General features: G+C 41.8%; 2 protein-coding genes and 1 long non-coding RNA gene across 4 annotated transcripts in view; 1 reads left to right on the plus strand and 2 right to left on the minus strand.

Annotated features, from left to right (window-relative positions):
• LOC118101723 lies at positions 1-5040 on the minus strand. The gene is made up of 3 exons (XR_004694578.2): positions 4892-5040; positions 3540-3655; positions 1-141 (listed from the first exon to the last, which is right to left on the minus strand). It is a non-coding gene; the product is annotated as an uncharacterized LOC118101723 (long non-coding RNA).
• On the plus strand, positions 4994-6907 carry LOC118101722 (cytochrome c oxidase assembly factor 6 homolog). The gene is made up of 3 exons (XM_035147680.2): positions 4994-5150; positions 5882-6037; positions 6220-6907. Exons 2-3 carry the CDS (start codon positions 5894-5896, stop codon positions 6316-6318), a joined length of 243 nt encoding a protein of 80 aa, XP_035003571.1. The 5' UTR covers positions 4994-5150; positions 5882-5893; the 3' UTR covers positions 6319-6907.
• Positions 6901-15324, minus strand: part of slc13a4 (solute carrier family 13 member 4) — a 21514-nt gene continuing 13090 nt past the window's right edge. For both annotated transcript variants that reach the window (XM_035147676.2, XM_035147675.2), the window contains exons 9-16: positions 13410-13529; positions 13080-13181; positions 12437-12538; positions 11720-11841; positions 11070-11191; positions 10493-10654; positions 9426-9563; positions 6901-9154 (exon numbers count right to left, since the gene is read on the minus strand). In XM_035147676.2, the coding sequence (XP_035003567.1) occupies positions 9017-9154; positions 9426-9563; positions 10493-10654; positions 11070-11191; positions 11720-11841; positions 12437-12538; positions 13080-13181; positions 13410-13529 (1006 nt within the window). In that variant the 3' untranslated portion in view covers positions 6901-9016. The remainder of the gene's footprint in view (positions 9155-9425; positions 9564-10492; positions 10655-11069; positions 11192-11719; positions 11842-12436; positions 12539-13079; positions 13182-13409; positions 13530-15324) is intronic.

Here is a 15324-nt window from a genome sequence, read left to right on the forward strand (position 1 = left end):
TTCTGCTCCATGTCCCTGCGGTATTCCTCCAGCTGCTGGTCGCTGAGTGTGGTAAGGGGGTTGGGACCCTGCTTGCAGACGATGACTTTGGGCTGGTGCTCCTTTTTTGATGATCGTGTTGGATGCCATCACACGCTTCTCCTTCAGGACAGACAAAAGGCGGAACTTAGGATAGATAATAGTTCCTCTCGGTTACATGAGGAAGAATTCAATATAATGAAAACTAGCTATAGTTTCAAATACATGCACAAAACATCACATAATTTAAGACTTGAGAATGATGCAGGATATTTTCAGAGCACAAATGAGAGCACACAGGTCAGTTCAAAATCCAAGAAGCACACATTATAATGTTAAATCACAGGTTAATACTTATTATATTAGGGGATTCTAAGATGTTCCCTTTTCCACTGAGCTAAGAGCTCCCCAGCTAAGGAAGTGTAAAACATGCAAACAGAACTCGAAAGGCAATTAAGCAATTATTGAATGTTTTGCATGTCAAAAAGAGAATAAAGCTGAATGCACAGAAATCCTTTTTGACTGGAATTACCCCCCTGTGGTTGTATTCCTCTGCCAACAAGTGCCGTTTCAGTCTAGATACATTTTTGTCTTCCAGACTCATATAAGGTCACCGTGGCCTTGACATTTGTCCAAGTGACAACAATAAAAAAACAAAGACTGCAACCAAAGTGAGGTCAATAATGTCATAATAATTGGTCAAACCTAAGCGACAGTCAGTAAATGTACCTTGCCATCTGAGCCTCTGCGAGGGATTCAGACTGTGCCTGTCAACCCCTCGCAACTATACCTATGTTGTGTCAAGTACTGTCACTCTCCTGCTGGCATCTTATCTGAAATGACAGTGACTGACAGGTGACAGCCAGCTCATCTATTTATTTTTTACAAATTTCCATTTGGGTTGCCTGGTTGCTTTTGTGGTCCGTGAAGTAAGATGATTAATTCAAACACCACAAACGCAACCCAAATCAATTCACTGACACAAACAGGACAAATTTATAACATCTGAGGGACGGAGTAAAGTTCTGGCTACTAGCAGCCGTAGCTCATCTCAAAAGCCAAAGTCTTTCTCCTGCTGTCTTACCATTAGTAACAATAATCATGATGACTGTAAATGCATGGTACATAATACGTAATGCTTTTAGTGCTCTCCACAAACAGTCTAGTGCGAGCTTGTATGGCTGCTCTTATCAATATTACAGAGGGAGAACAAGGAAATGCTTTAGTTCTTTTAATAGCCTCAAAACGACACAGGGGATCAGCTACCTCACGAGTTTACCTAAAAAGCCCCAGAAAGTAGGAGCTTTAAACAGAATGAGGCAATAACATCAGGAGCTATCAGAGTCTAATGAAAGCCTCTCGTACACGCTATATAAAGAATAGTACTGAATGAGAGCTGAGGGGTGGAGAGAGCCGGCACTATCCAACAGGTTGAGCCTCCGTCACTGCCAGCATTAAGCTTCAAATCCCACTGATGCTATGTTGAATATGGAAAAAGTACACAAATAACTGAACTGTCAAAGAACCTGCTAAACCTCAACAGAACAAGTTGACATTCTGACAAGGGGAAAGAGAGGAGAGGAAGAGGACGAGAAAAAAGGAGAGGAAGAGGAGACACAGTCGTGTTAAATCCTGCATTCTAGTTGATCTTAGAATAGGATGATGACATGATAATCCTTAGTCTGTGTTTGTTTCTGTTTAATCTCCATCTTTTTCACTGGATTCTTTCTTGATGACAACCCTCTATGTTATGTAATCAGTAAGTTGAAACGGTCAACTGAAGTTTGTCGAATGCAGTACAGGAGACATGGAGGAAATCAATACTCTTTATGTGTCAGCCTCTGTATGCAGGGTAGCTACTAGGGCTGGGAGATGTCAACTGAACTGGTAATAACGATGTATGCAGTGAAACCCTAACCCTAAGCCCGTCGCAACAGAATTGGGGTTCAGTATCTTGTCCAAGGACACTTCAGTATGTGGAATGGGGAAGACTGGGATTGATCTGCTGTGTGCTGCACTGAAGAAACTGACACTGAACACTGAGAAGCTAAAACTACGTTTAAACTGTGGCGGGTCAGAGACGTCAGATGAGTCAAAGTCCGTGTGAGTCTGCGTGTCAGAGAGCGAGGGATAGAAAAAGTGAGTGAGCGGACTCAGAATAGACTGAATATATTTTATTGTATTAGGATTATATAATATATAATAAGTCTCAGTTCCTACGTTACTTATTTATAGAGTTAATTTGAATTCTCGTGGAGACAGATCAATGAAAAAAAAGACAAAATCGACAAAAGAAACAACAACACAGCGTGTGGATGTGGCCCCTGCAGTGGCTGCCACTAATCTCAGAACAGCTCACCTGTCCACATCAGAACCCCTCAGACCATAGAAATGTTTAAATCATTGCTAAACACCCACTTCGCCTCACTGCCTTTCAATTTCATTTGAGTTTGAGACCTTGATTTCATCTGATATTGTGTAATAATACATTAATTTTCAAATCTTTATGATGTTTAATGTTTTATGGCTTTCTATTTATTCCGTTTCTTTTTAAATATATATAATTTAAAATGTTTGTATTTTAAACCTGTTCATTATTTTGGTGAACCTTGTTGTTTTAAACATGCTGTATGAATAAACTATGACTTGACTTGATTATCTTTGTTCAAGAGACTCCGCCCCCCTTCTCTCTGATCATAGAGTGACTCAAGTTCTTTTGTTAAGTAATTAGCAAGTGAAGGATTTCTGTAAAGTGGAGGAAGATACAGTTACAGCAGGACAAGTTACCAGTTTACAATGTTGTTAGTTTCCTGTGGATCACCTGTTTGCGTGAATTAGGGAAATTGCGTGCATATTTAACTATTCAAGTTGTATCCATGCCTGCAGGACATTGCTGTGTTAGACAACTACTCCCACAGAGCTCATTAAGGTTATTAAGGACTGTTCTGTTTGTTAACGTACTGTTTAGAGTTTTTATCTTCTCCAATTAAGTCATATTTCCGTGGTTAATGCATGTAGTGTTATGATGATAATAACAATATGGATCCGCATTAGCACATTTTTCTCTGTGCGCATATTTCTTTTCCTGCAGACCACTCACATACTTATTGATCTCATGCTCAGCAATAAACAAGTTCTACCACATCCGTGTCTGATCAACACCCCTAGCGACTCCTACCTTACCTAACCCACTCAGCCTCATCTACAATTTTCTTATTACTTGTTTTAATGATTGTTCTTTTCATGTTTTTACACTTTCCTTGTAGATATTTTGTGAATTTGTGCAGTCATGTGTAGGGACAAGAGTTTTGAAAACACTCTAGTGCTTTGGTCCTAAATCTCCATATTGGAGCACAGAAAAAAAAAGTCTGACAGCAGAGGAAACAAACTTGGCAGTCGGGTCAATAGGTAAATGGTGTGTGACATAAATAGTGAATGAAGCTGTGTCTTTGAAGCAGCAAGAGAGACACACTCAAGTCTCACACACACACACACAGCTAAGAACAGGGCTTGCACCTCACCCCTGCATCAGAGTGCTTGTGTTTTTAATTCCCTTCAGTCTGCACAGGCACACAAACTGAGATGGATTTGTGCTGGGCACCATGGCAACCAGTGGGGCTATTCTCCGTCACTGTGGCTGAGGGAAAGAAGAAAAAGAAAGGGAGGGAGAGAGAGAGTTGATCAACAGCAGACATTTTCATGCTGCGTTTTTCACACACACACACACACACACACACACACACACACACACACACACACACACACACACACACACACACACACACACACACACACACACACACACACACACACACACACACAAATATATTGTCAATCCGTGGTTGTTGAAATTGGGTGTTGTGTGAATAGAGGCTTCCTCAGAAGGAAAATATATACAATACGTTTTTCTTTGATTAAACAAACAAACACACAAATTTAACTTGTATACATTAGTTAAAGCTACTGTTACACTTCACTGGGGTTACTAGATAGAGAGACATGGTTTATTATGGTTAAATGTGATGTACATGTATGTTTATTCAGATTCAACATATTATATTTAAGATGCTCAGATGCAAAGATACAAAGGTTGAGCTTAATTGATTTATTGATTAACTTCTTTGTTATTCCTATTTTTGTATTTGTGTGACCGTGGACGGGGTGGGATCAGACTAGTGTTGTTACCAGGATACATGAATCCTTATTTCAAGTTAAAGCTAATAAAAAGAAGTTAAGAACTTGACATTATCCATAATGACACAGCAAACACCTACCAGGGGACGTCAATTTTTATTATTATAACTTTTTTGAAAGCTTGCCTCAAGCTAAACTGGCTCGTTTCTGATTTATATTATATCTCTTAAATTGTATTTGTTTGATACATACTGCTATAGTTTACGATAGTAAAAGTACGGTGGCCGAGGGAGCTCAACGCACTGGAAAAAAACAACTTCATCAATTTGAGACACGTGCGCTGCAAAAAGTGACAACACGTGCAAATACAGAAACGCGCTGCGGCTGCAAATGGCAAAACGACACCGGAAATGTTTCCAGTTCAGAAAAGCATTGAACTACAACCAGGTTCATCACTTTTTTTGGGTCCCATTGAAACATTCCCAGTGTCGTTTTGCTTTGTGCTGTATTTACCTGTGTTTTCTTAATTTACAATGCTATGAGCTCTCTCGGCCACTGTATAAAAGAGCGGACTATTGTATACATGGTGAAGACGACATTTGAACCGGAGCCAAACCTTTAAAACACACTTCACATAGTGGGCTTCACACTGTAGCTCTGTTGAAACGGAGAGAAATATGGACGCTATCTTAAAATGCTGCTACATTGTGTTCAAACGTCTGGAGGAAGTTTTACTCACTTTGTCGTTTCTCCATCACTTCGCTAATGAACCCCCGTGCGTCATCACCTGGCGTGTGCTGTCAATCGCGCGTGACGCCATCACGCAGCGACAACGAGGAAGTGGCGTTGCGCGTCCTTCAGTGCGCCCGGTGCTGCAGGGAGTCTTGTTGTTGTAGCAGCAGCAGCAGCGGAGTTTCTGTGCTTCCCTCTGGTTTTATGGAGTGACAGGAGCAAACAGCAGCGGAGATCCACCCCGAGAGGCTTCGACCTGTCACTCGGTGAGTGCGTTCAGCCCGAGTCACCTCACCTCACCGCCATCGGTTTACTCTCTGTTCATGATGAGCTAAGCTAATTATTTGCAGCTTAATGTCGAGCTGAACCTGACACAGAGACGCCAAGTAGATTAAATGAAGATGTTGGTGTGTTGTGGCTGAGGCGAGGACGTAACAACACCATGAACGAGCAGAAACAAGGAGTAAACCCAGAGTATAAGTAGCAGCAGGTTTAAAATAATGAAGTGACTGTACTGGTTAGCATAGCACAGGTCAGTGTACACTAAGATAAAACTTTATTGATCCACACACCGGGGAAATTCAGTTCTTCCAGCAGCAGGCAGACAAGAGAAGATATATAGATATATATATATCTATATAGAAAAAGGCAATAGAATAAAATAGTATGTACATTATATACACCGTTCACTGTTTGTGTAGAAATGTTATGAAGTAAAGTGCAGTGGTAAAGGATGATTGCACAAGCAGGTATGACAACCTTTTGTGCATAAACATAAGGACATATTGGGATGTGCAGGTGACCCAAATGTGCAAAAAGTTATTTTATGTTAGAAATAGTGTGAGTAGAGCAGTGGGAGTGAAGGACCTGTGTTCCCTCTTGCATTGTGTGTTACTTTGTCCAGCACCTGCTTGTTCATGATGGTGTTTTGGCAGCAGTTACTTCAGCTCCTGTATTGACTCATCCTGCCCTGTCGTGTGTGTGAACTCCCTCCAAGACTCCGGTAGAGATGCCGGCTCCGAGTTCATCAGAGAGAAAGGCCTGCTGGGATGCCAGGGACCTGCTGTGGAAATGTCTGGATGACAAGGACGACAAAGCTGCAGCCTGCCAGAACTTCCAGAGCGAATTTGAGGCGAAATGCCCCGCTCAGTGGGTAAATGATCCCCGTCTCTTTTACCCTCTATGAACTGTAAAAGCCTGGGATTTACATTTAGATGTTGGTGTTGAGAGCAGTCCCTCAAACACCTAGAAATCTGTTTGATTGAAGAGCAGACACCACCTAAAACTGAGCTTCATGTTTATCGCTGGACTCATCTTCTCTGTTTTTCGCTGCAGGTGAAATATTTCTCAAAGAGGAGAGACTACTTGAAATACAAGGATAAGATGCAAAAGGAAGGCTTCACACCTGCCCAAGGCCCCCGACAGCCCTCCTAACAACTGGAGAGCAGACGGTGAAAATCTGCAGACTGAATGGCTTTTAGCCTCATTCACACACGTTCAGGACTGGGGGAGCAGTTTTGTTATTTATTTGTATAGAGAAATAAGGTGCAGCGGGACAGCATACAGAAAAATAACTCTAAATGAAAGCGACGTGTGGCATCACTGTCACTGAGATATAATGTATGAAAGGAAACCACAGGAAAGGAAGAGGGAAAAGATCCACAATTAATTCTGAGAATTAATCTGAAAATGATTTGTTATTTTGTCTGGGTGGACATACTTAAAATTTTAAATTAGGGAAAGTAATACTTCTGATAAATGCACGCCTTAAATATATCTAGATGTACAGTACACACTCATACTGGATCTGTGTCAGCACTCATCCTAATACAGAACATGATTTTTCTGTGATTGAAACCAAAACTCCAGAGGAGAGTGTTGTTCTGTTGTTTGGGTTGAAGTTTTTGTGAAGTCAAATACATACTTAGCCTTAATAATTACTGATCAAGGTTTTTATTCCAGGACAGTGTAAAATCTGATGTGTTTTTCTGTGAATAAATAAAAAGAAACTCATTGTTTGATGCGATTTTTGTTTTATTGTCGTTGTACATGCATAGTGTTTTATCGTCCTAAATGGAGTCTCTGAGATGGATACAAATGAGACATCGAGGTTTAACACATAATTTAGGAATATAACATCTCATTTAGAAACAGTCAGAGGCACGTTATCTTTATATTACAAATCTGTATGTATTTACAAAGAAGTGTGGGCGCTGGGTCAAAGGTCACCACTGCAACACCACCGAGATGTACGAAACCTTCAGCAGTACTGAATAAATTACAAAAGACAAATGTACGCTTCTGATTCTGCCTACAGTTATAATGTAGTGATATAAAAAAAAGCCACAAATTACATTTAAAATTTGTGTAAAAATACAGTATCAAGCATTTCTTTGACATTTTCTTTTGCACATTACAGCAAATGTTCTGTGCAAACCTTTTCATTGACAGACCACAGTGTGATTTAATGGCTGATTGGAGAAACGTCTGCACCACACAACCCTGCGCTCACTCGCTCGAAATACTTTGGACGCTGCATTCAATACAACTCGGAACTTGCAAAGACTCTGCAGGTTCCCAAATCTGCCTGAGAATAAGGAACACTTCCACGGGGAAAAAGAACCAGACATGTTCGTCCTGCATTTCATAAAAATATATGTTTTTATGACAATTACTCAAGCTATTGATGCTTGATAAAATGTGAGTTAAAGTGTTTTCTGCTAATGGCAAATGCACAAATTAATTTTCATTGATAAAGATCATTACATTGGCATAACTCAGGAGATCAGTGAGTAGCAGTTTCTCAGATTTCATGACCTTATCATCTCTTTCTGATCTTTCCAGATGTGACTAATATGAAAAGCAGGAGGAGTCAAACCCTGCTGAATACACATAATAATGACAGGAGTGCCTCTAACCTCTTCAGCCTTCCAAACCGAAACATAAGAAAAAGAATATGCTGCACGGGCAGAGGAAAGCTCAGAAATCCAGTCAATATAAAATGTTGGTTGTCATAAGGCAACCAACCCCAGACGGCAATATAGTTGAGGAATAAAAAGCATGTATTGCTTTCCACGATTTAAGGAGGATGGTAGTGAACCATTCCTTGGTTCTTGCACTGCTCCGCGTTCACAGCAAGGCACTAACACAGTGAGAGGTTGAATTCCCACAGGAGACATTCATGTTGCAATGTATTACAGGCATCTGGTAACGGCACAAGCTGTGGAGCATGTGTATGTTCAAAGTATGACAGGGAAGAAAAATCTGCTTTGGTAAAGACATCGGTCTGATAGTAGGAGACAGATTTCCAAATAAAAATGGAGATAGCAGCTACAGACATCTATGGACTGTATGTGTTCAGTTGCTTTCAGTTTGTAGCTGAATATACACACGTTTTTATCTCTATAGATACAAATCATATAGACTCTAATGAAAAGATACTGGAGAGAGTATAATAGCAGCCACATTAAAAGCCCCTTCTCATGCATTTATCTTCTTTCAGCACAGCACTCAGCTCTTCTTTAACACTGTAACCTCAGTGAAAATCAAGAAAAGAAGCATGTCCGTGGCCGTTTGGCTCATTTCTACCAAAACGGCTCCACAGAGGAAGGCATGAAGTGGCTCTAAAACACTTTCCAGGCAGCTAGAAATATCACTTATCATTTGCCTAACATAAATCGATAAATCAGTTACAAATAACACTTCTTGATCAGCTCTGTAGTTTTTATGGATCTCCTCAGTGATTCGGTGAGAGCAGGATTGCCCTCAAAGATTAATGGAGGGTAAAAGAACAAGTTTTTCCCTGGAGGTCAGAGCTCCACCTAGTGGCCAGTTTCACGTCCTGCATTCCTTGTGACACCCGCTCATGGATAACAATGTATTTCTAATTTTTTAATCGAAGAATAGCATAGTGTTTTCTCTCTCTCCCTTTCCTCCCCTCCTTCCCTCCATCCATGCCCGGTCTAATCGGTCTAAGAAAGGGCTAAACTCACTGAGTGAGACCATCCTCTCGGCACAACATGTGCCATTCGCTTGTCAAATCCATCCATCTCTTTCTCTCTTTCTCTCTTTCTGTCTCTCACTGATTCATCCCCCTCTTCTTCCCACGTGGGCCCCATCCTCACACCGGTGGTTATAAGATCCCGGTGACGTTCCTGGCCTCTGCCCAGGCTGGGAACTCGTTCAGGTTAAAGAGGGGAGCACCCCACGTGCTTATGGCCAACATTACCACCGCCACGCCGATCAGGTTCACCCCGAAGCCTGCTTTCACCTGGAGGAGAAAAAGGGGAAAAAAATGATGTAAAGACAAATACAAACCAAATAGAAATACTCTACAAACTGTCAGCTTTAAAAAGTATGTTTCAGTTTGCAAAGAGTTAAGAAATTAAAGAATCCTTCGACCTTGTGGTTACGTAAAGCGACTTTGACTCACTGTACCCTTGAGCCTTTTGATGCTGCAGGTGCACAGAGAGCATGTGACTTTGTGTGTGTAATGTGTGTGTGTGTGCGCGTGTGTGTGTGCACGTGTGCGCGTGTCGTACCATGTCGCTGATCTTCACGTGGCCGTAACTGAAGACGATGGCGTTGGGGGGGTTCCCGACTGGAAGCATGACCCCGAATGACACGCACATGGTGGACGGGATCAAAGTGTGCAGCGGGTTGATGCGCAGAGTCTCCGACTGGTACGAGGGAAGGGGGTGAGGGAGAACAAAGGGGGAGAGAAAGAGACAATAAATGAATAAGAGGGATGAAAGGAGAAAAGAAAGGAGAGATAAAAAAATTAATTCTTATGAAGAGAAGGGAACACGTGCACATGACATTAGCTCAGCAGCGATCCACAAGGGGGAAGCAAAGTTATCAGTGATGCTGTTATTTTGATAATGACCCAGAGGAAATACTACAACACTTTGAAAAGAGCATGGCGGCCAAAAGCCTGCGGTTCCAACTCATATGTAAATCTCAGGAAAAAAATAAAATATTATTTCTAAATGCTCAACAATCAAGGTTAAAGTTAGCAAGTCATGCATGTTATTCATTCATAATTTACACTGGCCTTGTGTCACAACCCCGCAACTGTAATTATATTCGGATGTTGCTAAAGGGCCTGTTCACACACATGTGTATATATCAGTGGTGAACCTTCCACTCTGGTTCACTTCCAATCCATGAGAGCGAGGAGGCGAATTTAACATTTGCCTCCAGTGGCGAGGCGTGGAGTTCAACTTTGGTGAACTTTGACCTGCAGTATTCGATTCACATCCGTGCCCTAGCTCTGTTTGGTGCACATATATGTGGCACCGCCCTCTTTCTGAGTGAACCATACTTCAAACTAGCTAGAAAAGCACAGACAAATACTAAATACTGGTGTGAAATCACCAAAACTGAAGGGTTGTTCGATCCCTGGCTCCTCCAGTCTGCATTCAGAAGTGTCCTCGGGCAAGATACTGAACCCTAAATGGCACCTGATGGCTGTGCCGATAGTGTATGAATGCTGTGTGATGGTTTGTTCTTTTCTGCCGTAGCACTCGTACTTTTCCTCAACCTGATATTTTGTCATGCCCGTGAACTATGGCCGGTCCTTGTGCGTGTGAAGGAGTGTGTGTCTTACCAGCGCGGACAGGATGGGCAGGAAGACGGTGAGAGTTGCCGGGTTGGAGGCAAACTCAGTGACCGCCGACACCAGCAGGCAGGCCAGCAGGGTGACGGCCCAGGGAGGAAGGCCACTCATGGGCTCCAGCTGTCTGCCGATCCACACCGACAGGCCCGACACCTGCACACACACACACACACACACAAAAAACACTTGTGAGCACTCTCAAAGGCTACAGCCGCTCTCATACCCTTAAGCAGCATTGTCTGAGAGACAGTAACAGATCAGATCAAGTCTCCAGTTATCAAATTATCAATATGTGAAATTTCTCTGACGTCTACAGTGTTCACAAATATTCTGCAGTTTTGTTATTTCTTCATTATAATCTCAGTTTTAACATTGCACCATTTTTAAATCTAATTGGAAAACTGGAGCATGATATATGCAATTAAACCAAATAATTTAGACCTGAATCTAAGTTTTTCATCTCGAAGCTTCCTCGACCTTCACAAGAAAACCTCAACTTAACCATTAGCCCAATTTAATCACGCAGTATTGTAACACAACGACAAACGCACAAACAGAAACCCAGTACCTTACAACCAGCGGCCAGTGCATAGCCTCCTCCCACCAGGATGACGATCTCCCACGGCATCAGTCTCTGAAAGTCCTTCCAGGTGATCATGGGAGCCAGAGGGTCAGAATCTGAATCATCCACTGATTGGTGAAACCACACACACACACACACACGCACACACACACACACACACACACACACACACACACACACACACACACACACACACAAACACAGTAGAAATGTCAGTGTCCTAGTTGTGATCTTACCGACTATTTTTATCATTTTGCAATGTTTTATTTAGTTTTTTGTTTTTACTCTTTTCTCATCTGTAACGCTTTTAATTTTTGTATTTGTGTTCTAATATTCTCTGATCTTCAAATTGCTTTTAAGTGTTAAGCTTTCAATTTTGAAATACAACAAAAGTTTTCCAGTGGTTTTCAACCTGTTGCACAACAGTGGAACACAAAGAGGGGCCTGTTGGGAGTCAGAGCTACTGGCTATTCATTTTTCATAAAGCCCAAAAATACATGATCACAACATAAAGTTTTTCAATTCACCCCAAACATAGGATATCACGACAAACAGCACGTCCACCTGCCTGAGATAAGACAAACATAGTGCAGGTAAATCAAAATTTGCCAAATGCATGAGTGAATGGTGCTGACCTGTGTTTCTACAGCAGGAGGTGGAGGAAGAGGAGGAGGAGGAGAAGGGTCGCCTGGCAGGGATGAGGAAGAGCAGGAAGCCAAGAAGGACAGACACTGTGGCATCGGTCCTGTAGCCTTTCCTGAGAGAGAGAAGCACAAATTAAAGTGAAATTATTGTCTTTCACAGTTTGAATAGGTGCGTTTACACAAAGTCTAATACTCTGATTAGATTTGCTTAGAAGCCCACACAGAATAAAAATGCTCCAAATAGGCTTCTCAATCAAAATAAACAGGCCCAGGCTGCAGGCATGTAATTAAAAGCAAAACATCTTAATGAGACATAAGATGCTTTTGCCAGTGTTTATGTGGGGGGCCTGAAAAAGACAGGCGCTAAAAACCAAGTATTTCACACCGAGGCTGAAGAGAGGAGCAATGGACAGTAGGAGGAATGTTTTCTGACCATTAGAGGATGTAAAGCGTTTCATAAACCTGAATTTGAGCAAGTTATGAGTGCCATAATGACATCGAATACCAAAGAGATGTGTTTTTATCCTGCGGCGTGCAGTCATCAAGATAATGACATGTCTACGTGCATTTCTGTCTGTGTGACAGTGTGTGTTTACCTATCTGTTACTAACAAACTGGACCACTGATCACTGACTGGGAACTACACACGTGTAAGTGATAACAAGACAACTTCGCGGTGGTGTGTGTCCCAACATTATGGCCACTCACTTCTCAAAGAGAGACGTCCAGCCAGGCACGAAACCTGGTTCTCTGGTGAACCACAGCAGAGTCATCAGGATGAAGAAAACACCGGTCACCACCTCTGGGTAGCTGAGAGACACACACACACACACACACACACACACACACACACACACACACACACACACACACACACACACACACACACACACACACACACACACACACACACACACACACACACACACACACAGAAACCACAAAAAGACTGTGAGCAGCAATTACATGAATGATAACGTCTGGGTGCGTGAGTAAGATATACACACATACTGTTGGTCTTTCTACGCTTGTGAGGACCAAGTCTTTACTTTCAAACGGCCCTTTAAATGGGTGAGAACCAGCCAATATCCTTACAGTGCATTGCCATGTGCACAATGTTATATTTATAAACTGAAATGGAAACGACAAAGTAGCTTATTGGGCCTTAAAACATCTTTGGGGCTTTATTTTACACAAAATGTCTTTTTTATATTTTGAATTTCTCCCAGAATTTCTGTAGCTGGTTCTCAGTTTGGTTTCCACTGCAGCTTAGCTGAAAATGACCCGAATGCAATAACAATTTAAAACATAGGACGCACACACGAACACAGAGAGAAACACTCGCACACACCTGATGGGTCCCAGTTTCGTGTACTCCTCTTGAATCCTCTTCTCCGACAGCATCTCTCTCCTGGTTTTGCGTTTCTTACTCAGCGAGCATGTTTCTCTGAAGCTGAACACACAACAACAACAAGAAAATCAACCAAAGTGCAACCTGCAGCCACAGGACAACAAACAGTCTCCTGGTTCATCATTGTACAGACGGAGGGATTAACGTGAGGCTATAATGATACAATGGTAAGAAGTGGACAAGTCCGACACACACACACAATAATCACTTAGCTGAACAACTTACATCACAGGATACAGTCTGTTTAACACACATTAAAAACACACTCACTTGCAGCCAAGGAAGAGGAAGTGCAACCACAGCCAGGTGAGGACCAGCATGATGATGGCGATGGGGAAGCTGAAGATGAACCATGTTCCGAAGTTGATCACCTTTGCATCTGGATAACGACTGGAGACACAGAGACAGTATAGTTTAGGATATCTGTGTGTGTGTGTGTGTGTGTGTGTGTGTGTGTGTGTGTGTGTGTGTGTGTGTGTGTGTGTGTATTTCCTTGCCCTCTCGCCCTTCACACAAACTGACGATCACATTTATTTAGTTATTGATCGATGATGTCGGATCATGAATCCGGATCGTGAAGGTCGAACCGCCGACCTTCTGGTTAGAGGACGACCTGCTTACCCTGAGCCATAGCCGCCCAAAATGAGATATGAGATGAGACGATAGGATGTGATGCCATGTGATATCATACCATATGATACACATTATTGTCCCCACAGGGAAATTTGTGACCGACTCCATAGTAATAGAAAACAAATAATCACCAAACCACATATAAACAGAACAGTATATACTGCAGCAAATCACAACCCCAAATGACACATATTGCACATTGTGTACCAGTGGACATTCATCTTCAATGCACTTTAAGCTCTAACAGAGCCCTCAGTTTTCACTGTTGTGTCATTCACAGCTGTGTAAAGTGTGTTTGCTCAGACGTGCTTCACTGAGCCTTGTGCTGTACGGACACAAATCAGGGGAGAGGTGACATCCAGAGATTATGATGGTGAGGTCGATATGAGCAGCAGAAACAACTCTGCCGTCCCTTCAGGCGTCGTTCACACCTTAGTCGGAGTTTATTTGCCGTCTACTGATCATGCACTGGATAAAGAATTCAGGTAATCTGGGACATTCTTTGCAATTTTGAATTCTGCGACTTATTCTGATATCTGTTTTTACACATTAGATCAACATATTAGATCCTTTCTGTAAACCTTCCGATTTTTTGTCACCACAGAGAATGGAGATATCATACCCAGAGGAGACATGACACAGCTTTAAGTGTTCTTTGTGCCAAAAAAGAAAATACCGCCTAAATTTTATAATCGGGGACAGGTCACACTTGTATTAGGCTTTTAAAAAAAGTCTAAATAACCTTGCTTAATATTACCAATTTTTTAAAAGCATTATGAAAGAATGACAAGGACAGAAAGCTGAATAAGAAAAGCTATATTATTCATAGAAATGTCCCAACTGATTATGCGCTGGTTAGTTAACCAGACAATCAGTTTAAACAGGCGGGGAAAGACTGTATTTACCATTAACTCCTGTCTGACAACTGCAAATCAGATTACAAATCCACTTACAACAATGCTTTCAACACTTAGGGACCTGCCTCCAGTGCTAAAGGTCATGCTGGTATGTTACATAGAGCAAAAGCCGACGGGATTAAAGAATTCTTTCTTCTGTTTCTCTGGCCTGAAGAACGAAGGGGCCTGAAGTTCGATGAACAAGTGGGCGAAGGAGCAACATTTCAATTTCAGAGAGGCCACAACCTCTGTAAATATCACTGAGTCTGTCTTCTTGCACAGAATCAATGTTTTTGCTCAGGGAATTGGTCAACTTTAGTTTCTCGTGTCAGCAGCGACTGAAGAAAATCAGACCCTTCTCAAAAGAGAAGACCAAAGTTTGGGTCAAAGGACGCTCTATAACTTTAAATGTAACTTTATCAAATTTCATGGCTTTGGAGATACAAGTCAAAACTATAAATCTCACAGGGGCACAAAGAGAAAAAGTCAGGAGATGATGAAAGTTATTCCTCAAATAAATGCACCATAACAGTGGGTCAAATTCCATGTGACTTCCTCAAAGAGGTGTTGAGATATGGCATATGTCTTAACTAAAGTGGTGCACCAACCCTCATTATCATCCACAGGTTAAGAAATAAAACAATCCCAAAAATGGA

This window comes from Hippoglossus stenolepis, chromosome 22 (assembly GCF_022539355.2).
Source record: "Hippoglossus stenolepis isolate QCI-W04-F060 chromosome 22, HSTE1.2, whole genome shotgun sequence".
NCBI classification, from domain to species: Eukaryota; Metazoa; Chordata; class Actinopteri; order Pleuronectiformes; family Pleuronectidae; genus Hippoglossus; species Hippoglossus stenolepis.

Excerpts from the sequence above, each read along its gene's own strand:
- LOC118101722 (XM_035147680.2), top strand. The coding sequence starts at position 5,894 with ATGCCGGCTCCGAGTTCATCAGAGAGAAAGGCCTGCTGGGATGCCAGG. Across the intron at positions 6,038-6,219 it reads CGAAATGCCCCGCTCAGTGG|GTGAAATATTTCTCAAAGAG; the intron begins GTAAATGATCCC and ends TTTTCGCTGCAG.